The sequence below is a fragment of the Corapipo altera genome, unplaced genomic scaffold (genome assembly GCF_003945725.1).
Source record: "Corapipo altera isolate COAL_440 unplaced genomic scaffold, ASM394572v1 24b, whole genome shotgun sequence".
NCBI lineage: Eukaryota > Metazoa > Chordata > Aves > Passeriformes > Pipridae > Corapipo > Corapipo altera.
Window position 1 is genome coordinate 13,081,156 of NW_020884888.1, and position 24,854 is coordinate 13,106,009.

At 36.4% G+C, this 24,854-nt stretch overlaps 1 protein-coding gene across 4 annotated transcripts in view; it reads right to left on the reverse strand.

Moving 5' to 3' along the window:
- SEMA5A (semaphorin 5A) overlaps positions 1–24,854 on the reverse strand; it is a 329,773-nt gene that overhangs the window by 117,176 nt on the left and 187,743 nt on the right. For all 4 annotated transcript variants that reach the window (XM_027643929.1, XM_027643930.1, XM_027643928.1 and 1 more), the window contains 3 exons: positions 14,531–14,816; positions 11,036–11,171; positions 9,087–9,291 (listed from right to left, as the gene is read on the reverse strand). In XM_027643929.1, coding sequence (XP_027499730.1) covers positions 9,087–9,291; positions 11,036–11,171; positions 14,531–14,816 — 627 coding nt within the window. The remainder of the gene's footprint in view (positions 1–9,086; positions 9,292–11,035; positions 11,172–14,530; positions 14,817–24,854) is intronic.

The window sequence follows — 24,854 nt, forward strand, 5'->3', positions numbered from 1 at the left end:
AAAAAAAACAGGAGTTCAGTATAATATCCCATTTCATGACAGCTTTACTGACAGCTCACACAAAATATTGTCCCTATCATAGAATCATATTTATGATTTATATTTGGTTTTTTAGGGTCAAAGCTGAATTTCTTGTAAGGTTTGGACTTTTATTTCTCCCCGTGATTTAACTGTTCAACTTTCTTCTTTGGTTGGACAGGGTTTATTGAATCACTCCTATGCATGTCCACTTTAAAAGAAAGGCTTTTTAGAAGTAAAAAGCCCTGCAGAATATTCTAAAGAAGTTCACAATGCTCAGCAACATGCCAAGTCACCTAACCCTTTCTGAAATGTTTCCATAAAGTCCCTTTAAACAGAAGGTTTCCTCCCCACATCTCTCAGCAAGAGACCTTCATACTGTGTACTTGTGCAAGGGTTACACAGTTGGTTTGAAGATTGAATTCGTCGCCAGCATAAAGCTAATTCCAACGCTGTTTTTTGAAATTAGGACCAAGTCTGTTGACTGGCACTGCATGCTATCAAGGGCAAAATAAGAGTTTTGAGTGTAGGCATAGATGTTAATAGATCTTAGCTTTGAAGGCAGCAGGACAACACTGAGCACCATGCAAGATACCTCTTTTGCTCACAGCTTCGCATTTTGCGCATTAGAATTGTCTAATAACAAATGACACAGGGCTTAGCAAGTCTAGTTTCTCTTTTGAAACACATAGAAATGAAGGATAGGCTTTTTGGTCATTCTAAGTTTATAAAGTAGTCAAAAAGGATTTGAAAGCTCAGCATCACCACGGTAAAGAGGAGCTGGTCTTTTTTAAATGGAAGGTTGAGACTGTCTCCAGCTCTTTTAATCTTTTTCCCTCCCTGGCCCATGCATTAAGCTCATTCTCATGAAAGCAAAGCCAGCTGTTCTTCAGTCAGTAGCTGCTTCTTGCAGCAACTGTGATTTCCAGTGGCAAAACAGAAATGCACATACCATATGTTCTTTGGACATTTATTTATAGTCTTTATCTGACAGAGCTGGGCAATTATAAAGACATGATGATAATTTGTGAACAGAAAAAAAGAGCTTCTTGTAGCTAAATTTGTCCCACGAGAAAACAGAATACCATCTACTTGCAGCAGGCAATTCATGAACACGTTAATGAAAATATGAACAAACTATATGAGCAAATAGCAGTAACAAACTAATCAAAATCATGACCTATTTATGGGTAGATTATAATAACAAAAAATGACTACAAATAAGTGCTGAGTAATTTGTGAACCAAATAAAGGGCTACAACTCACACATATAAATTGCTGACAATTAATAATTTAATCAGCTCTAGTTAGAGCCATCTATTTATTAAGAAACCTCTCCAAGTGGATCTGGCAGAATGATTTATCTTTATATACAGTGATAAAGCCAAGGGAAATCAGTACTACTGGACATTTTAAATGCCGGGTTTGATTCTCTAGAGACCCATAGTATCATTTATAACTCTGTAGCCTGAACTTTAGATGTAGCCATTCTCATTTAGTAATATTTTAAAACCCCTTTGCCCAGTACAGATGACACAATACACAAGGCAGTAACAAATCAACATCTCTGCGTTTAAATTACATAAAAACCAGCAAAAGTTTACATTATCCTTCTTTGTCTTTACAGATAATTCAACATAAAAAATAAAATAAATACTCTAGCAGAAATATATAGGAAGCCTTCTTAGTAAAGCTTGCATAAATCCAAGTGAACATTAAGCTCTTGAAGAAAAATCATGAAATCTTTTACACATTTTTTTAAACTTTGAAGCAAAATATTTCCTGAAAAGTTTAAAAATATAAACAGAGCATTAATTCAGCTAGGGTTTTTCTTTATCAGAGGTAACTGTCACTGATAAAGCAGAAGAGAAAAAGGTTATTAACTTTATGGTTTACTGCTTGTTTTTTTGAAACAAATGTTCAAGATCATCATGTTGCTCTTAGGACCGGTGCCTTCCAACACACAACAGTTTTTGACAGCAAAGTAATTGATGAGTGTCCTTGCTTCAAGCTTCTTGAAATGACATTGCATAAAGCCAGAAGGATAATAAGTTGCAGGAAAATAGTTTTAAAACCACTGCAGGGGTGCTTTACAACTCTGTAAAAAGCATACTTTACCTTTGTCAAGGAAAGGCATAAGAAACAAAGCAACTCTGTTTTCTGTAACAATTGAAGAGAAATGGTTTCAAAAAGTGACAACTTCGTGACACAGTGTATACGCCTCATTATCCATCTGTACTCTGATTCCCCTGTTTCTGAACTTGAAAGAATTAATACATACAAATAGACTACCTACCACTTTCACACTTGACTTCTGACTCAAAATTACAGCTACTCTGATCCTTTTTATTATTGCATTTCTATTGTGGTTTCTAGACTAAGGAGGTAATTCTCAAACGGAGATGAAAATTCTATAGATCCTTTCTACAGAAATTATGTACAGATTGCTTCCAATAACCTCAATGCACTTAAGATAACACAGTCAGAAATAGCACCAAATTGGAAAAAATGCAGTCAATTTAAATTTTGTTGCTCTCTTGACCAAGAGAGCATAAGAAATGCATATAAGCACATATATTTGCTTATAACTTTCAGGTTGGTAACTTTGCACGTACTCCATATATTCAGACAAAATGCACATTAAACTGTGAAAGCTGCACACTTTGATCAAAAATGTAGTCTGCCAGGAAAATGACAAAATCTCATCTGAGATTTTTTAGTAACAACACACACACAACTTTTATTCTTGTTAAGACCTTGGGTTGCTCCCTAGAAAAAAGTGTGGTGTACTGATTACAAAAACAAAATGAAAAAGATAGAACTGCAAAAAAAATCACAGAGGAATCAAATCATGGAGTACTTTGCATCCGTTTACTCCCATCTAGCAAGACAAACAGGAGAAATACAAACTGTTTTGATAGCATTTCCATACTGAGTTTCATGCAAACTTCCAAATCTCTTCATGAGGCTGGGACTAGTTTCTAGACAATCTACAGTTTCAGGGTTTCATGAGAAAAATGTTATATTTGTGGAGATTTACTACCTGTTTTAACAATTCTAAAGGCAAATGTATGAAAAATCCAGTTGCATTTTCAAAAAATATCTTTTGAAATTTCTTCATGAAATCTCTCTACTACTTCATTATAATTGTTGTATGTGGTTTATCAGAATTCCTTTTATCATTATTCTTTGCATTGCTACCTGTAATTTTGAGGTGTTAAGAGGTGTTGCCGTGGGATTTATGGTGCTGAAAAAATCTCCGGAGCAGTTAATTAGGGGTGAGATAAGAAAGGGTTTATTTGCCAAGGCAGAAGATGTTACAAGACGCGCACGCACCCCTGTGCCCGAGAGGTTACATTTTATAATACCATCCATCCAATCCCAGATGTGTCCACCCTGTGGCCTTTGCTCTGGACCGCCCTGGGGTCCACCCCCTTAAAATGGGTCTGGGGTGCATTTCGGGACCACCTACTTCATCACCTTCATCATCATCAGAGCACAAAGGTTACATAGTTACCTAATTCTTGACCGTATTCTGTGGTTTAGGCCCAGATATGCTGTTCTGTCAACTGTCTAGGTCTTGCCTTGACAAAAGACTAAACATTTCTATTAGATTCAGAAGTAGGGCTGATATGGGGAGCATAGAATGGGGGAAGAGGGTTAAGGAATGTATAAACAAGGGTACTGGAGAAAGGGAAAGGGACAAGGGACAAAGAAGGGAGGGTTTCTGCTTTTAAAACCTACTTATAAAACTTACAAGTCTTACAAATATTAGAAAAATAAAAAACCATTAGGGGCTTAAGGCATCAGAGGGAGGAAAAAGACCTCTTGGAAACCTGTTATAACATCTTCTAGTGACCTTTAAGTTTCAGCTAAAACCTGGCTTTAAGGCATAAAAATTGTGGTTCACTTCATTGAACAATCCACTCTTTAGAGACACGCAACATAGCCAACAATAAATCTTTCTTCAGGTTTCGTACTTTCTTTATAAGTCAGTCATACCCCAATTTCATCAATACTGTATTCTAAATTCCAATAATTAATATCCACCACTGGATATATACCATTTCTAATTAGGATATAGAAGGGACATACTCTGTCTAGTGGGACTGAAGAACAGAAAAAGCATGGGAGTTTTTTCACCAAATCATTTTACAGGATGGCCTTAAAAGTTTCTTATCAGACAGTGTAAATATTACTTCTTCTAAACTCCTAAGTCCATTATGTTTTCATAATGTCCTCCAACTAGACACTATATCCAATAATTTTCTCATTCATTCTAGTAAATCAATACATTTTGCAACAGTCCTCTAAATAAGGACTAGTTGCTCCTGTTGAAGCATCCGGTTTTAAAAAACCTTTTGATATCAGCAAAGTTTTTAACGATAGGCCACTTAAATTGAAAGGTAGAAATAAAATGGAGGTAAAAATGTGAGGTGGGGGAAAGGGACAAAAAGGAGAGAAAGAAAACTAACAAATATAGCACAATTTTGCTTGGAATTTTTTTTTTTAACAAAGAAAGAAGCCTTTCCTACTTAGAAAGTTGTCAGAATATTGAGTGTTTCTCTAGTTTACTATACTTTTCACGTATTGTTACAGATGATTTTTAGTTCAGAACATCTGTGAATGTTTTCCTTGACTTTCCTTTCTGAATCACTGAAAATTGTTCTGGGGATTTCTGCTTGCCTAAAGCCAGTAGCACAAAATGTGCAAGAATTGATATATCCCTTCATTCTGTGTTAGAAGTCACTGTAGAGAAAGATTAAGATGCGTCTCCAAAGTATTAAAGTATATTTTTGAAATGAGCAGTAGCTGTTAAGTCCTAGCACATAAGAATCTGCTAGCAGAATGATGACTTGGCAAAGGTTTAGGAAAAGAAGACTGTTGACACAGCAGATTAATGCATTTGTTTGCTTACCCCCAGTCTCCCCTCAAATAATATGATATCTATTTAAGGTTTAATGAAGTTGGATTATACTTTTACACTCCCAGGGTTATTTGCCTCTGTAATATTTGCATTCTAATAACAGGGTGGATAAGTTACTGAATGTGAGGGGGTGAAGAGAGAACTTTCTCTTAACTATTGCCCATCTGTTTCAAAAAATGAGATTTTTGCTTTGAGTAACAAAGACAGCAGAGCATTCATTTGTATTCAATCCAATCCATATGCCTACATTTCCACTGATTCAGCTTTTTGCATTTTAAAAGTCAAATTTTGCAGAATTTTATAATTAATTATAGCTAAAAAAGTCATGTGATATACATCTCCCACAGCATGGATTAGATCCATCCTGCTTTACACCACTAAGTGCAAATTGCTTACTGACAGTACTTACATCAGAGTTGAATGTACTTTCCTTTTGGCAGCAGAAAGTACAGTGATATCTATTATCACAGTGTTGAATAAAAATTTAATTTAGCCCAACCAATTTGCACATTATACTGGCATACAATAAACACAGGTTGGAAGGGAGATCAGAAGGTCTCAGTTCCAATCTTCTGCTTGAAAGACAGATAGCTATTACATAGACCGGGTTGCTGTGTGGTCTTGAAAACCTCCAGGAATGGAGGATGCACAACCTCTCTGGGAAATCCAATCTGTTGCTTTACTGTCCTAGAAGTGAAAAAGATTTTCCCTTATATCCAGTCTGAAATTCTCTGCCTCTTGTCTCTTGTCTTCCCACCATGCACCGGTGTGAAGAGCATGTCACCATCCTCCATGTAAACTCCCTCTAGGTATTTGGAGGCTGTCACTAGCACTCTGCTCCCCCCAAAGCCCTTCCTCTCCCTCAGCTTCTCCTCCTAGGGCATAGTGCTCCAGCCTCCAAGAGAAGGAGACCCTCCACTGAATTTGCTCCATGTTATCAATGTCCTTCTTGTATTGAGGGAGGCCAAAATTGGGCAACAACCTCCTCCCTTGATCTACAGGCTATGTTCCTGTTAATACAGCCCAAGATGCTATTGGCTGTCTCTGTAGTGACAGCATGCTCTTGGCATATGTTCAGCTTGCTGCCTACCAAAGTCTCCAGGTCCTGTCACAGAGTTGTTTCCTAGACAGTCAGTCCCCAGCCACAATCAGTGCATAGAGCTGGTCTTTCCCAGATTTGGGACTTCATATTTGCATATTTGAATTTCGTGAGGTTCTTGCTAGCTTGTCCCTTCATCATGTCTAAGTCCTTTGAATGGCACCACTGTCCTCCAGTGTAACTCCTGGTACCCTAGTCTGGTGTCACCTGCACACTGTGATCCTTTGCCTCCTCCAGGTCATTGATTTAAGAATGTCTAACAGGACAGGATTTGGCTCCTCATCACTTCTATATATCCCATAGATGCTTAACCACCCTTTCAGTGAAGAAATTTTTCCTAGTATCCAATCTAAACCTCCTCTGGCTGGAGGCCATTTCTTCTTGTCCTTCCGCTTTTTACTTGGAAGAAGAGACTGATCACCACCTGGCATCCTCCTGTCAGGCAGTTGTAGAGAGCCTTCTTATCTCCAGGCTAAACAACCCCAGCTCCCTCAGCCACTCCTCATAGGACTTGTGCTCCAGGCCCTTCACCAGCTTCATTGCCCTACTCTCCACAGCCTTCAGCACCTCAATGTCATTCTTGTAGTGAGAGGCCCAAAACTGAATACAGATTTCAAGGTGCAGCCTCACCAGTGCTGAGTACAGGGCTAAAATCACACCCTGGTCCTGCTGGTCACACTATTTCTGATACAGGCCAGGATGCCATTGGCCTTCTTGGCCACATTGTTCAGCTAGCTGTTGGTCAGCACCCCCAAGTCCTTTTCTACTCAGTATTTTTTGTTCCTTTGGTTTTTTTTGAAGACAGAGCACTGTCGTAAAAAAATAACTCCAAATTTAATTTACCGCCACTTTTAATGGTGCAAATAAATTAAATCAGGAAAGACACAATAATAACAATGTTTCTCAGACTAGTAGTAACTGTCATCCCCCTCTTTCACCTCTCCCAATACACACATGCTTTATGGTCTTGGGATCTTGGGTTAGATGACATTGTATATGAGAGTAAAGCTGGGCACTGGAGAAATTCAAAACTCTTAAACTTGGTCTGTTTCCAAAGTTATTGTTTATATTCCAAATTAAGGCAGCTGCCTTTTAGTTTCTGTTGTTTACAGAAGTAGTGGTATTTTTCTCAATAATCTTTTACTATATGCAGTTTATGATGAAAACTCCATGCTAACTACTCCACAGCTTCTACACAAGGGCTCTGGAGAACTAAGGTGCTTCACAATTAACAATATAATGAAACTAAAATTATGATCTGCATCCAAAAGAAGGCAAAATACTGCCTTCATCCTAAAATCATAATATTTTAAATAAATTACACTATGTAATTTGGTGTATTTTGGGATTTTTAAACTACCCTTATGTACTGTAAATGTGGTGTTTGAGTATAAACACGTGTGGTTAATTTCAAAATCTAGCAAAAAGTAATTCTTCTGAAAAGCGAATAATATTTCTTAGAAAATAAGGCTTAGTACTTACACTCAATTGGGAAGGAGTGTGGTAGAAGCAATGTTAAAAAAATCCACTGTGATTCAGTGAAATAGATGTGAAATAGAATTGATTACATCAAGAAAATTTCTAGAATAGAATGAGGGGTTTATCATATGATTTCTCATAAAACATACACTGTTCAACTACAGGAAAGCATATGCTAAAGTCAGACTAAAGATCCAGCTAAGGCAAGTATCCTGCTTCCATGAATGACCGAAACCAGAGGTACAGAGAAGAATGAAATTGAAAGGCAAGCATACATCATAAGGAGTATAAGAGCAGCATCATTTTTAGCAGCATAAAAAGTACACAGATGCATAAAAAGAACAGTCTCTCTTGAAACAATGTATTAGTGAACCATGAAGCGTAAAGTTTTAGATCCTCACTTACTGAATCAAACGTGAAAGGTAAAACACTAAGGGAAACTGAAAACTGAAGACAATCAGAATCATGGAAAAAGACATTATTCTTGGTGATGCTTTTTTAATGCTAATATCCCACAATGCAGTGGTAGTCTCTTTCCATGAAACCAATTCACCACATATTTCTGTAATTCAGTTTCTGTCAGGAGACCTCTACAATACAAACATCATTTAGTATTGGCGTGATTTCATTTAAAATGCTATGATTTACCACCCAGCAGGCTGTTTCGACTAGAACTGGACAAATCGAAGCATAGATTCAACCTATAAAAAGCCCTTCTATTACTGCCTAGCTTTCAAGGAGCATGATGAGATAAACTATGAACATTAACAGACCATTACTTTGATGAGCTATTCCCTAACAATGTGCATAGGACTAAGCATTGAAAAACTACCTTAAGTTTTATGACGTGAGTCTGTAAACTTGTCAGTTCAACCTAGGATTTCAGTCTCAGCTGCTGACATCCTTTTTCTGCAAAAACAGTTCTCCAACACATTCGCTACTTTTAAGAAGCTTGAAATTTTGAAGCAAGAAGGCAATAGTTCTAACCAAGGCAACTTTAGGTGAAGGATTCTTTTTCTTTCATTCCTAAGTTTGTTTAAAAATGGGAAAATAATAAGGTAGGGTGTAAATTTGCATAATGAATGTCTTAAAAATGAGACAAAAGGAAAGGTAATAAAATACATGTGAGCAGAAAAGTCAAAAATAACAATAGCAGTTGCTGCATTTGGTATTTATAAAGTTACTTCTATATCCTAAACCATCTTATCTTGGGCCCTTAACTTTGTACTCTTAACTACATAAACAGAATAAAAGACAGAAACTTGGGAAGTCTCGTTTGTAGAATTCCCAACTATTCATTTCAAGAGCATGTAGGCTTCACACCTACAAAGGAGAATAGGAAACTGACACCAAATTTTGAGTTCAAAATATAGCATAAAATATATAATAAACAGTTTAATTCTTCTATCCAAAAAATGTTTAAGATAAACAGGTTGTTGCTGTCAAAGAGAAAAAATTGATCTTCAAGGTGTTCTACACATATTTCATAAGTAATTTGCAGAACATTAAAGCTCAAAGACCTCATAAACTTTTGCAGTTATCGCAGCAATACAGAGTTCATACCTGTGGCGAGATAGATGATATGGAAAAGCATGTCCTTGCCCTGCACAACATCCACAACCACATGGGAAAATCGGCTGTTGTCTTCCATGAAGTAAGGAATTGGAATAACTGGTTGAACAACCTCATGCATTAAGAAGAATTTTTGAGCATCTTGAAGATTTCTCTCAGTCAGATTTGCATACAAACCCTGATCCATGGTGCCACACTGTAAACACAGAAAACTAATATTACTATACGTTACAACAAAAACAACAGATCTACTCCCTGATTTAAAGCACAAGAAAATAAAAACCAAGGGTAAATCATGTAGTGACGCTGTGGAATTCGACCTTCAGGTCCCATTTTGGTGCTAACCAGACTGTGCAGCAATTGAGGAAGTTCAACTTTTCTGAGGGAGTACTACAGAGGTTCCCTAACCCTAAACAATATGGAAGGGCACTAGACAGACCAGCACAAGTGGACTACAGTAATATCATGCTATATCCTATGTTCACAGAGCATGAAGGAGAAAAACTACCATCTGACAAACCAAATAGTTTTCTGACTAGTTTTCTTTATAATTTTCACAGATGCAGTGCTAAAGACAACAAATTTTCAAAGGAGATTCCATGTCCTACCACAGCCAGGGCTGAGCAAAATCTGAGGTGAAAGTACCACAAACAGTTCTAGGAGTTTCTTAAGACTCTGTGTTAAATAGTAAAAATGGACAGTGAAGAGCTCTATCAATGTTATCCACGGTAAAGACATTTTTCATTTGAAACTGAACAAATTTTTATCTGAAAACTGTACTCTTTCCTTACGAGAAAGCATTTACTAACTTCATGGACAAGTTTCAATCAAAAATAAACTAAGCAAAATAAGTGGCAGTTAATTTTAGCATATTTGTGTTCAACTAGGGACAGACACAGAAGAGAAAGCTGCTTAATGCATGTGAATATATAAACATCCACATATTTACTCAGGCATAATTGGCATCAAAGAAGTAAAGCAGTACTTCACAACATTTATCAAATATTTGGGTGATGTGAAAGGCATATCCAAGTCATAATTTTCATTCTGTTTTACTATATCATAAATTATGCCATGAATTACAGCATGAGCAAAATACAGGGTTCAAAACCCCACCAGTATTTTTTTAATTTTTGCCATGTCTTCAGTCTGAAATTATGTCATTGTTCCAAATCCACAAATGTTAAAAAAAAGTCAAGAAAGTAATTTCATGAGAAATCAGATGATGAGGAAAGAAAAATAAACAACTGGCAGGAAACAATTACTTGCTCTGTATGTCAGATCAATGAAAAAAATAAACCATGTCAGAGAAGAATTTCTCTGAATCCATCAAGCAGGAAAGATTCCAGCTGAACACTCACAGTACACTGAAATTCAAATGGTCCTTGGTCTTACGACAGACATTGCCCTGTCTAAGAGAAAAGCAGTGATCTCTGAAGAAAAACAATATTCCTCAAAACTGGGACTTCTATAGTATTCTAATCTGGAAATATTTCATAAAAATAATCCAGCCTTTGAAATACAATATCTGATGTAACTTAAACAACAGGGCAACAGTCTTCCTTCACATCACATACTTCTCTCTGTTATTACTGAGTAGGTGAATACTCTGAGGAGAAATCTACTTCTGGGACTACACAAACAGAACTTCTGATACTTTATCATAAGGACTCTATAAAAGAAAAGTCCTTCTTTCTGGGAAGGAAACCAGTGACTAAGTCAATGAATATATCCCATCTATGTGAAGTGTACTCTAAAGCACCATCAACATCACTGCTGCAGTTACAGAGCCAGAAATCTAATCTTCCTAAGCACTTCTATTGTTTTAGGTTCTTTTAAGGTCTTAGGCTACTGCAAGACAGGGCCTTATTAACCATGAACCATAAAGCCTTTTGAGAAAACCTCATGTAAACGATTGTCCCTCTCCCATGTATTCATACCTGGAAATTAGGGTTAGGATTGGGATACGGAAGCCAAGCAGATCGGGAGTTTTCCTGGTATTTGAAGGGTCCATTAAAGGCCTGAGTTATGGCACTCAGATTGAAAACACAAACTGCTGAGGCTGCTATGCTGTTCCTGTAAAAGAAATATAAATATTAACCTAAATAATAACATTAAGTCAACTTGCTGAAAAATAAATAAAAAAGGCAATAACTCTTCAATCCTTCAAGAAACTAACTAATCAGATAAGATCAGCCAGGAGATGATATCTCAAGATAATGATAGATGATAAGCTGATTTAGCATAGACATTACATTTAAAATATTTGTTGGCCTTACCAAGTAGCTGGTGTGGGAGAAACTTAGAACTTCCTACCTTCTGCTGCTGCTCTGATACCACAAGGCTATACTTCCACACAATCATATGCACTAGGGACACCTCTTTTGTAGTTACAAAGTTCAGGATGATATTACTCTTAGGGTATATTAATGTTTCTTCAATACAACATACATGAAAAGAGGTAAGGATTTATTCAATTTATGGTATGTCTCTAGACCCTACGGAATCCCAGATATCTCCACAAAAATCCTGTCTTCCAAGAGATGATGTACAGAAGTTCAGAAAGTTCAGAAAGTTCAGAAACCCATCAAGAGAAAACAACTTGGACTGCATACAAGATATCTTGTTAAACAAATAAACACAAATAAATGGCAGTCAGATAAAACATAAAATTTCCTGCATTTGCCTTGAAAATGTGATATACCTGGCAATAAAGTAATTCTGCATAGTGTAAAGAATATAATCTAATTATTATGAAAGCTTGTAATATGAGAACCAGCATTGTTCTCTTCCACATTTTGAAATAAATGAATAGATAATGAAGGTATTAGTTGCGCAGATTTCCATTGCAGGTAAAACTGCTGACAACTGACCCACACATTATTATTTTCTTTTTTTTTTTAATATATTTTTCTTTTTATTTAAACTTAGCCTGCACTTCACACAAGGCTTAAGAAAGCATACTATAGAAACTCCAAAATTATGGGAAAAAAAAACAAGCAAACAACAACACCTGGAGGCACAAATCTACCAGCAACTGAAAAAAGTTAGGATACATGGATTAAATACCAGGACAAAAGAGCAATTTGCTTTCTTATGCTTGTCATCCTTATTTCAAAGAAACATCAAAACTTGGTGTTCAATATCTGCAGAATCAATTATCATTGGATTTGATAATCCCTTGCCTATATAAATTATCAGCTCAGTAATATTATTCTATATTAACCATACCAATGTCTTCTTGAATTTTTTGAAGTCCTTAAGGGACATTAGACTCATGCTTACAGATTTTTCAGGTAGTCTAAAAGAAACAAAATCAGCTTCATTATGAAGCAGTGGCTATAGTGGACTTAATCATCAACCACATATAAAAGGTGCAGGTTTGGCTGTTAGTCTTTACTGACAGAAATGTTTCATTTTTTCCCTCCACAAGTATATTCAAGTATATTAAAAAAAGAATTAGAGTACAATAAAGTCATTGCAATTCTAAAGGTATTGAGACTGAAGAATGCTGAATGTGGTTAAGCAATATCTGATGCTGTTACACCAAGAAAAAGGAATATGTTGTTCCCTCTCATGGGAAACCGTGGCATTTCTACACCACCAGTTGCAGTGCTGAAAGGTGAATCAGGTGGGTTCCACAGATTATCTGTGAACAGGGAGTCAGCATCGGGAAGGAATCCTAACTCTACAACATTTCAACAAGGTCCAAAAATTTACTTACAACATTTGATGTCAGGAACAAATATAATTTAAATGGAGCTATCAAAAAAACCCACCCTCAAACAGTTGTATTTAAATCCTCTTTGAAGAGTCCATTCTGTTGAACAATCAGAATGACAGGACACCAGGGAAGAAGGAAGTAGCAGCAAGGTTTCAAATACTGTCTACTTTCACGTGGCAAAGGGAGTCTTAACATTAGCAAGTCTATTTTCAGAAGAGCCAGTGAGCATCGGGAACATCATTCCCCTTCCATGGTCTAAGCCCTATGGATTTTCTGCAGTAGAATTCCTCTGGTCAAGCTTTTCATGGCAGGAACATGTCAAGGCTATTTTGACTTCTCATGAAAGATCATGCTGAAGAGGGTATGTGTATGCCACCTGAGAAATACCTGTCTTTTATTATTTGAACTAGCTAGTAAAACAGATAAATGAAATTAAAATTACTGATCAAAACAACATCAAATATTCTTATCCCCAGTAATCTCAAAGTCTCTACTATTCTCTTTATAAAAGCGGTGTTTAAATTCACTACATTACTCCACTGCAGGAACAGGTTGAGCTCATCATCTGATGTCAGAAGTTAGGAATTGTCACAGCTGGATGTAAGCAGCCCATCACTAGTCTTGTTCACAGCCTGAGCTGCTGGCCCACAGGTGAGCCTGAATCTGGAAGATGCCTAAATGTGTTGATAAAGGACTGTGCCAAAAGCCCAAATTCATGCTCACTGTCTAGAATATGTAGGGATAATAATTCGTTGACATTAATTTGTGACCGTTTCCACCTGATTAATGGATATTTATAAAAGGTAGGTATCCCATTGTTTAAGGGGCCCAACCTGTGTTTTAGGTATCCAAGGAACTTCTAAAATTCTAGACAAAACTGACTTACACAGTGAGACAATACAAGAAGGTAAGATAATCAGAACCAGAAATTGGAAACACTGTTCCAGTGGTTTGAATACTGGTCTGCACAGCCATAACACAGAGGCTGTTCTCAAATGAACTCCAGTTATCATATTAGTAACAAAGGAAGTTTATGAGACAAATGACTCTTTTTTTCTTAAGAGCTAAGAAGCTCTTGGTATCCAGCTCAGAGTCCAGGGAGCTCTATTTTGACCTAATTTTTTAACATTTAACAAATTTTAACACTAAATTGATTTTTTTTTTCAATTTTACCTTGTTGATACAACAGGTTCAGTTAAAATTAAAATAAATTCTTGTTTGGACCCTTAAACTCACTAAAGTATATGTTAGGACTAATTAAAATACGTAAGAGCACCTCTTGTCCTATTTTGGGAAGATGCATTCTTCCTGACAAGGTCAAAATCCATCATGTCAAATTCACGATCATGTCACATTACAATTATAAGATATTTTTTCTTAAGTACATCATTTATTTATGTATTGCAATACTGTGCAAAATAAAAATTAATGCCTTTCTAAGAATAAATGATTATGATGACAGAATACTCTTAAACACAAATGGATCCCTGCTTTAGGGAAATATTAAGAATTCCTCCTCTCATTTCTTCAGCAATTCATGTGGAAAACATTTGGACCTGGTGCTTGTGCATAAGAGGACAGTGGATTGGGCAAAACATAAGTTTGAATTTATGATGTTTACTTGGCATATACAGAAGAGAGCAGCTCAGAAGTTTAAGTTTTTGCTGTCACAAACAGCAAGAAAATAAAATATATAATTAGTTTTACTTACACATTAGTGGTAAAAATTCCATAGATCAAGTCCAATTCTGGCAGGAAGAAAGTGCTCTGAAGTTCATTATAGTAAAATGGAATTTCTCCAGGGCGAGAGCAGTTCAGACGAGCTTTCATGAAGGTAGTCCAGGTATCCTCCAGCACAAACTTGCCACCAATATCATTTTTACACACCCGAGCAGCACGAGAGAATACTGTTTTCCCACAGTCGTGTTCCACCGCATTCTCCCGGAAGAAGAAGTAAGTAAAGTTCCCAATGTCATAAGATGACACAAAATTTGGCTCTGAAAATAGCAGGAGGAAAGATAATTTATTACCTTTTTGTGATATATGCACTTATATTAACATGAAAGTTGGATTTATCTTCAAATACTAGATTTAGAAAAACACACCTTTTATCATCCTTTAGGGAACTGGCACAATGACATCTGAACAGGACAATTCATGTCCAACAACGATTATGAGCTACATGATCATGATATGCTGGGTTTGTCTGGGTAGAGTTAATTTTTTTTCACAGTAGCCAGCATGGCACTATGTTTTGGATTTGTGCTGGATACTGTGTTGATAATTCAGGGATGTTTCTGTTATTGTTGAACAACACTTACACAGAGCCAAGACCTTTTCTGTTTCTTACACCACCGCAACAGCACAAAATGCCTGCTGAGTTGCCAGCTGAGGTTAAACCACAACACGTGGCCCGACAGACTCTCTGCTCTACGGGTCTATAACACATGACTCTGCTGGGCAACCTTGGCCCAGCTTTCTGTATTCCACCATCAAAAGTGTTACTGAATTTTCGTTCTCTACATATGGGCATAGTGTATCCTTAAAATGTAATTGCTTTATCTGTTAACTCTATTTCTGCTTTACCACCATGCCATTACTCCAGATTAGCAGAATAATGGGTGGTAACTGATTGTGAGTGAAAACGTAATCAGAGGATGCAATGAAAAGAAAAGAGAACTATACAAAAGCATTTGATGGAAAGATAACTGCATTTCAACCCTGTCTTGTTTAAAGCTTTTGATAGTATTACAGTATTTTTCTCTGTCTTATAAAGAAAAAATTAAAACTGACCAAAAATCTGATGGTGATGAAGGAGAAAACACAGAATATGTAAAAAAATAACCTGGAAAACAACAGATGGCAATATTTCTTAAAAGAAAAAAAAAGGAAACAGTAAATACCAAAGACAACATACATAAACATATGGTCCATTTCCTAAGGATTACTAGAACTGCAGAAAGTCCATGACCTTAAGATAAGCTGGCAAACTGATGAGTTGTTAAAGACAAATTTGTCAAGAAGAGCCCCCTCTGTGCAAGGAACCATTATAAAACACTGATAGCCCCAAGAAACAAGCAAACTCTATATTCTCATTCCCAAATTGTTTTCTGAAGTGGGAAAACAAATAAGCAAAACTGTTTTTAACACATCTATTGTGAGGAAACATTCAAAAAAAATTTAATAGGTGAATATTTCTTGACAGCCCTATTGTATGGGAAAAAGCTGCTGCAACTACATCTAAGCATTTTACAGGAATAGCTCAAACCTGTCAAAACTTTTGAGGGGCACTAGAAAGGGAAGGAAGCTGGCCTTTCCACACAGCAGTCCAAACTCTGTCAGAAAAATCTTCTCCGAAGACGGTCCAGCTCCCAGCTCTTGTGGCCTCTTGTGCTGCTGCCCTCTCTACCTGCTGTGCTAAGAGTCTCCAAGGCAGGTTTCTTGGAAGCAATGATTATCAGCTGCCTAGGATGTTTGAAGCTGAGCAGACACAAGAGTGCTCTCAGTCCTCTCTGTAACTTTCATTCATTATTATATCAAGCACTTCCCTGAGATTAGTCTGTAATGTACCACATTTTCCCCACACTCTGACCTGCACAGGTGTTTTGCTGGAAGATAGCAACCAAACAATTCTGAGAATTTGTTAGTAACCTGAGTTTTCATAAGTTACATAGTACCAATGCCTTTGTGTCTTTAAAAAGAAAAAAAAAAAAGCAAAATAGTTTGACAGGACTTGGCATAGCACTAAAGATAAAACTGAATTGACAATATACAAAGAATTAAAACTATTAGTAATGTTGGCCCTTTTAGAACCTTATATCTTCATTCCACATCTGTGTCAAACTTTCATTACAATAGGGATTTTGATTCAAAGGCTTCAAAAACTTTTAAAGTATGTTACTAGAATTTTCAGTTTTGTAGAAATAATTCTTAGTTAATCATGACCTCTCATTCTTTAAACATAAAATGTAATATTGTAACACATTTACAAACTGAACACTCAAATTGGAGAAAGCTGGAAAAAAAAGACATTTTTTAACTTTGGTAATTTTTTTTCTCTAAAACATGCAATTTGCTGAATAGGTAACAGGGTAGAAGGATATATAAGATTTATTTACAAGTACTAAGACTAAGATGACAAAAACATGTGGCTAAAAAATCCCAAAATTGTATACTATCACATTCTAGTCAGGTTAGACAGTTTTGACAGACATCAAATACTAACTATATATTCAGTGATATTTGAATGCAAAGGTTTTTTTTTAGTTATAAATCCCAATTATGTGTCATTCATTCTCAATACACATAGGTGTTTGAAGATTTATGGAACAAACTTGTATTTATTTAAATAAAATATACTATCCTTTTAGGAATACCAGGCTAGCTAAAACTCAAAAAAATACCAAAAGGAAAAATCCCCTTTTCCCTCATTATCCAACTTCAGTTCTTCAATTATATTTATATAACACCTACTCATTATTTCTCTTATCTGTAATGTACTTTCTTTTCTCATTCTACACAACATCCTTTCAGATTGGTCTTACAGTCATAGAAGGAACTACTGTCTGTGGAGGAAAGAAAAAGCATTCACTAGTTTCAGTGCAATTTGGGATACCTGTCCACATACTAAGATTATGACTGACTTAAAGCAATATCAACTAAAGGTAGAAACTAAGAAAAACAATAGACCTGAAATAACATTAAAAAAGTAAATGCTTCCAACTATACGTTTGACTTTTTGTAGCCAGTAACCCTGTTTGGTCTTTCAGACTATCTCAAAAATATCTTGACTTATGTAAAAAGATTCTACTTATAGTGCAAATACTCAAAATCAATTTGATATACCCACAAAAAACATTTTGTTACAAATATTAAACAAAGTGGCCCTTCCTTGCAATCAGGCCTGAAGATAGTTCTCAACTGGAGGCCCACTGATATAAAAAGGTACAATAGGATCTCACTGCAAAGTAAAAAAAACACTACGGGAAGCACTCAGTGTGGAGAATGATGAATGACAAAAAAAAGTAACTTCACGAGCTGTAAGAATAAAAATAATGTGAAATGCTTTAAGAATGTTTTTGGGTTTCTTGAAAGCCCAGGTCAGTCTTTCAAAAGACAGTATTTTAAAGTTGCACTGATAATCATAATACATGTATGAAAAATACCTAGTACTCATATTTCATGGATTCAAAACTGAGAAACAATATATACATCTGCGAACACCTATGTATATACTTTATTGATTACAAACTGATGAAAATGTGACCTGCTGCTGAAATTTGTGAAAACTGCTTTTATTTGCATGAAATGTAATAATCTCAGAGTTACCTCAGGGAATTCAGTGGATATGGAAGGATTATCAGGTCAGACTTTATTTATTTCATTCCCTCTTTGGGAAAAAGGAGCAGGATCACTTAAAAACTTCAAAGTTAAAAAGAATTTCCCATCTAGGAAAAATCAGTTCTTATGTGTCCAACTATTGTTCTGTGAACTGCTGTTTGTTGACATGGAGGCCTTCCCACAGAAGTTGTTAATGCAGTAAATGAAGGGATTCTCTTGTTTCCTGCTGATTTTGCAAATAGTTCTGGAAGGGTAAACCACACCTCATTTCTGAATTATTAGACCAACACAACAAGTGCAAGGATTCTGGTATGTGACAGGATACAGCTAGTATGAGAATGTCAACCTGTAATAATGTCACAAGTATTGTATATGACCTTTATAGGTTTTTATATACTCAATTTATGGATGTGTCAGGCTGACTAGGCTTTCACAAATTAAATGAAACCCATGGAATCAGGAAAGTAAGAAAATGAGCTTGTCAGTGTGACCCAACAAAGATCCCTGGGGTACAGCATGGAGCAGTGCTACACAGAGACACAAGCCCATGCATCGAAAGCACTGCGGGGCTAGTTAGCACTAGCTGGGGGGCAAACAGACTAGTGTGCTATTTCATAAATTTGCTTACTCAGCACAAATACCTGGGAATATCTACAACTTCTTTCATATAGCAGCATGAATGCCCTGCAAAGATGTTTCCCCACAGACTCTTCTAAGTTATGACTCAGAAAAAGATGACTCAACCATATGAATTGAAGATAATGCTTCCATCTAAAATAATCTGATTGGTTTTCTGAAGTTTGTAGACAAACCTACATTTTCTGAGGAGTACAGTCTTTGTTCTTAATGGGAAGGCACTTACTGGGATAAGACAATGATTCCCTTTAGATTATTTTTCCTTTCCATTCACCCAGAGAACCTGGAAACCAAAGAGACCAAATCGATATTCACTGGCTGAGCAGTCACATGTTGACGCTGTCTGACTGTGCCAACTGCTCCCATAGGGACTGGCTGCAGCTCTGCCATCAGCACGTGCAGACAATGCACCCCAGACAATGGTCTTCTTATGGCATGAAAGTAGTGGTGCGCTGCACTGGGAAGCAGTGTAAGGACAGACTGGGGGATTCAGGAATGCAAAGTTTACTGGGAACAGGATGGGGCTCCCTGGAAGGCAGAAGAAGTCAAATGGTACAGCTCCATCTGTACGGTCTCTTGATAATGGTATATAAAGCAAACTTCTCCCTGGGTCACACCCAGGTTTTCACTCAAAAACAGTAGCTGGAGGGGTCCAAACAAGTCTGGGAAGTGAGCCAACGATTAAGCAATACAGATGTCTAAAGGTGTCATGCATAAGCTTATTTCCTGGATCTCTCTTATTTAGCAGTGTAGAAGTACTCTGAGTGGGTAAAAGGATGAGAGGAACTGTACAGGAACTTCTGCGTATAGAAATCAGAAATAGGAGCCTAAAAGAGCTCCATGAGAGCATCTGAGGTAGTCCTGGCCTATTCTTACTGTCTGAGCTTTGGAGCAAGAAAGTTTGCTTGTGTTTTTTAATCCATATAACCCCTCAACCTCTGAAGCACACTAATTTGACTTAATTTACATAGTTAGTGGATGTTACTGTTTCCAGAGTGAACAAATGACATGGAATGAACTGTCTTACTTTATGGAGGTAACAGCAATTAACCTTAAGGATTACAAGGTCCAAAGCCTACTCTAAGCAAGAAAGAGCTGTGATTTCCAAGACTGTCCCTGTGAGATGTGACCACTCACTTCTGAAGTGCAAAGCATTCAGAGACCCAGTCAAAATTAATGAAAAATATGAAGAGAAACGTAAAATTAGAAGTTTGTCAGATCTAGACAGAGATTTTACATATCTACATCTATATCTATATACATATATATATATTTATCTCCAAAATAAGACATGCCCCCATAGATATTTGAATGCATAATATATTCAAAATCTTAGAAGTCTAGATACCAGTCTAATGTTGAATGACATCTATCTGGAACTTGTTCACTGACCTCAAGAGATCAATGAATCACACCATACTGTTGACCTTTAAAGACCTATTTCTTCCAAATTTTTTTATTCAGTCAAATACTCAATGGCCTTAAATTCTAGGAAGATGCATTTCAGTTTTTTTTCAATAAACTTCAGCTTTCAGCTAGAAATTCTCTCCAAAAGGGAAGTTTAAAGTAATGGAAAGAAATTAAAATCCAAATGTGCCAGTCTGTTTTATTTTCTCTCACCTTATTGACATAATTAATGAAGTAGAGTTGCTATTTGCATTTTGCCATCACTGTATATTCATTAAGTATATTCAATTAGTGTAGTCCCTTGCAGCTGTTGGAAAAGAGTATAGATCTTGCATTAGGCTGATCAAGTCATCACTGCTCATGAATGTTAAGGACAAATTAGAGCCCTTTTACTCCAGAGTAAAATTTTCCTACAGCATTATATATCTCAAAAGTAACACATAACTTTTGGTCAACATATCTATATCCTTCCTCAGTAGTTGAACTGTAAAATGTTAAGTCCTGTATAAAACTGGCGGAAGTTATTTTATTAATAGCTATTTTTCCTCTGTGTTTCATAATTATCTAGGATGCATGCTTAAAATGCTAACCTGTCACAGAATAGCTGGCTACCAGTCTGCTTTGAGTATTTCCTCTGCAACATCTTAGCTCTCCACAATTTCTTTTACATTCTTTTCCTTTTGCTAAATTGAAAATTTTATGGGTATAGAAGAGCAAGGACAGCAAAATACACTAAAACTCTGTATACAGACATTTTTTCCAATCTTCTCGTATATTGCCAATAGATTTTATAATACAATTCAGTACAATCATAAAAGTGGATGCACTCATTACATTTTTACTGATGTACTCTAATAAATTGTGAAATGCAATTATTTCTTTTCTGAAAAATAGTTTTCAAATATGGTATTACAAAATTCATTGTTTTATTTCTTGTTGTTTATTTCAAATAAGTCTTCATTTTCAGGGTACATGGCCCAATATTTTGTAATTTATTATATCATTTTGGTAATGCAAATTTGCCAGTGACAAACTTAGTCATAGACGTCATTCTCTACTCTGACCTAATAGTTACTCTAGTCCTTGAGAATCCCACCTGGAGTTCAGTGGATTTTGTGTCACATATATTCACTGGGTAGACACCTTGCATAGCAATATATTAGGGGTGCAGGGTCCAAGGATGAAAAATACATAGGATTAGATTAATTCACTCAGAACCTCTAGAAGTTTGGGCTATAGGGATCTATTGCAACATCCAGAAGTTTGGACAGTTATTTAAAATTGAATCCAGAATTCCACAATCACAGGAATCTAGCATTCTTTAAGGAGATTTTGCCAAACAGCAGGTATGGAAAGAAAACCCAATTATAACAGCTTACCCATTTCTCTCCAAACATAATTTGGACTACCAATTTATTTTTTTTTCTCTGCTCTAGTTTTGCAGGGAGCAAAACAGTCAGAGGGCTTTCCCTGCAGATCTGGTTCTCTTTTCCTTTTTTATTTTCCTTTTTTTTTTATCATAACAAAAAGGAAACCAGACTTCAATTTCATAATCAACCTCTTTCCCCTTCACCTTAAGGCTTGGTATGTCTGCTACTGAAATTCCATCTCTACCTCCAATATTTCTATGACAGGATCACACAGAATCACAAAATGGGTCAGGTCGGAAGTCCTGGCTCAAGCAGGGTCATCCTAGAGCACATGGTATAGGATTGCATCCAGATAGTTTTTGAATATCTCCAGTGAGGGAGACTCCATAGGCTCTACAGGCAATGTGTTCCAGTGCATGGTCACTTGCACAGTAAAGGAAGTTCTTCATATTCAGGTCTAAACTCCTGTCCTCCTCCTTTCTTTGATAAATGCTGCTTTTCATGTGTTCATGCTCCCTGCAATTTGAAATTTTCCATCTTTCCCTGGTTGAGATGTATTTCAGTCCTAAGTTATTTCATTCTCTCTGGGTCACTGTTTATTATAGTTTTGTGCATTAATGAGGCTCATGATCCTGTTGTGCCTCTCTACAGTTGGGAAAAGATTATCTGCTTGCAGAAGTGCCTTCCTTCCTCATTCAGCCTCTCCAGTTGGAACCTGACAGAAGTAGGCTTGATGAGATATAAAAGAACAGGCTCTGTCCTCAAGAGCCTCCTAATGTTTTTAATAAATGGAAGGTGGACCTTGCTGTCTTACCTAGAATAGATAAAAAGTAAAAATATCCCAACTTCATGGATAGTGTTTCTTGTTTTTACCATTTCAAACAGGTAAGGAAATGCTACAAAAGTGTTTTGTAAAAGGAAGGCAGGAGAGACACCTCCATTCCACACCAACTTACTGCTCTCCTACTCTGTCATTGCCATTTAGGAGAAGATGCACAACTTTGAAAGAAAAAACACAGCTTAACTGCTCAAATTTTTCCTCTTGCAGCAGGTCCAGTCAAGAAGCCTACGGCATTTCCCTCCTATTTTAGGATACTGGCAAAAATGATGATACACACAAAAGAACAGAATCAACCTCATGGGTGGCACAACCAAAGAAAATTAATTATTTATCTTCATGCAAAATAAGCAACAACTGGTAGAATATGCTTTGCATATTTTCAGTCAGGTCTCTTATCTGAAAGACTGCTTTGCACATTCAAGCACGGACTGGTTTTAAGTTACATGAAATATTACATAATAAAGAAAAGATTGCACTAGGTAATTATAAGGCTTTTCATTAAAAGCCAGAAAAATTAAAGGATAACCCTGAATTATTATAACCATTTCCATTAATCCTTAAAAACAAAATTGAAAGGATTAATTTTTATTCTTAGATCATAAATTCTCTTCACACATCCTAAGAGTAGTAAAAGTTATAATAAAAGTCTGCTGACAAACTATAATAGGATTGCATTCAGAGCTGTGTTGTACCCCACTAACCAAACCACCTTTGTAATAATTTTACTCTTACTTTTGAGGACTAAAAGTATCTTCTCTGGATTAACAAGTATTTGTTAAGCAAAATGTTTTTAGAAAGTGATCTCAGAAGAACTGCTTTAATAAGAGTATCTAATAACCAAATGCATAGGACAGCAAGAGGAAAAATAGTAATTTTATGTCTACCAACAGAGTAGAACAATCCAAACATTCCTCTCCTTTTCTCAGCTGAAAAGGTTTCTAATTTGTATGAGATTTTACTTTATTTTATTTTATTTTATTCTGGTTTGGGGTTACATCTTATATAGGATTACATTTTAATCATCTGTGGTCTGCTCACTGATGAAGTCTCTTGACATTTAAAACAGTTTATATTTATTTAGTTATGTTCCAATAGCATTTATCATTGTATGTCTAGGATAAAGAAAACAGCTACAATGTATTTCAAGATAGTTGGAGACCAAAGTGATTCTAAGCAAAGGCATTTGGCAAATTATGAAACAGAATGTCCTAGTGTTTCTCCTCGTGATGAAACCAAAAGGGATTGAAAGGGATTTCCTTTTTTTTTTTTTCTTTTTTTAAATCTGTTTTGCCCTTTTATTGGCTAAGGGAAGCAAACAGACTTTGTAGACTAAGGTAAACTTTCACACTGAGGCATCAGATCAAACATTTACTGATTTGAAGAGGCATATTGAAAGGAGAAACACCTTTACTAACTGTAAATGTTGGACTACAGAAAAGGTTTCTAAGTCTAAACAGAGAAGGCTTTTCCTTGCCAATCTGGACTCGCTGCAACTGTGGACTACAGATATAATAACTATTACATTTACCTCTGTCCTCTAGAGCACACTATGATGAATTCTACTCCTACTGAACTTTGCAGATCAACTCTAAAGCAAAGTCTAATTAGAAGCATACTGTAACAGTCAACTCTGGATATTTAAACACTATGTTATACTGAAAGCTCAAAGAGACTGAAATAAACAGCATGCCAGCTTAATGAAAGATTTAATCTATTTTTTATCACTTAATAATGTCCAAAGCAGACTGCTAAGGAACACTATTCCTTTTATGAAATCCTACGTTCTAGCAACATGCTACCCTTTACTGACCTGAGCAGTTGGCTGAAGCTCAAGGTGTTACTGATTGCTTTGGTCAAGAGAAGAAATCAGTGGAAGAGATGTCTGCTTTAGGCATAATCCTCAATATGTGCTCTATTACCTCTAATTGTTTCTCTCAAGCACAGAAGCCCTTGAACAGGGATTCAGAGAGAAAGAGAAAGGAGAATAGGCAGCAGAACAGGACACCTTAGAGAGTAAATTACCGGTGAGCAGTCTTTCTACATTCTTCATTTGTTTGTGCATATTCACATAACTTGAAGCATTACTTTTTTCTCTGCATGGGGAATGAGAAGGAAAAAACATGACATCATGGGAGGTAAAGGTGGGTTCACACTTTCAGGCTTACTATCTGCAGCCAGCTGGGTTGTTGGATGAGGAAAATGCTGTTTTGCAGCAGTTAACTTTTCTGGGTGATCATGTTCTCTTTGAGTAGAGTGACAGAATTAGAGACAGGGCTGGGAAGAGGAAAAAGCAGGGCCTGTCTCTTCACTGTCAGTTGATAAATTCATTGTGAGTAACCCAACCCCTAGAACTGTTGAACTAAGGTGAATGCTCAGGTCATACCACTCCAGTAGCCTGGTGCTTCAATGGCAACTCCTCATGGAGACAGAACTTCTTCATG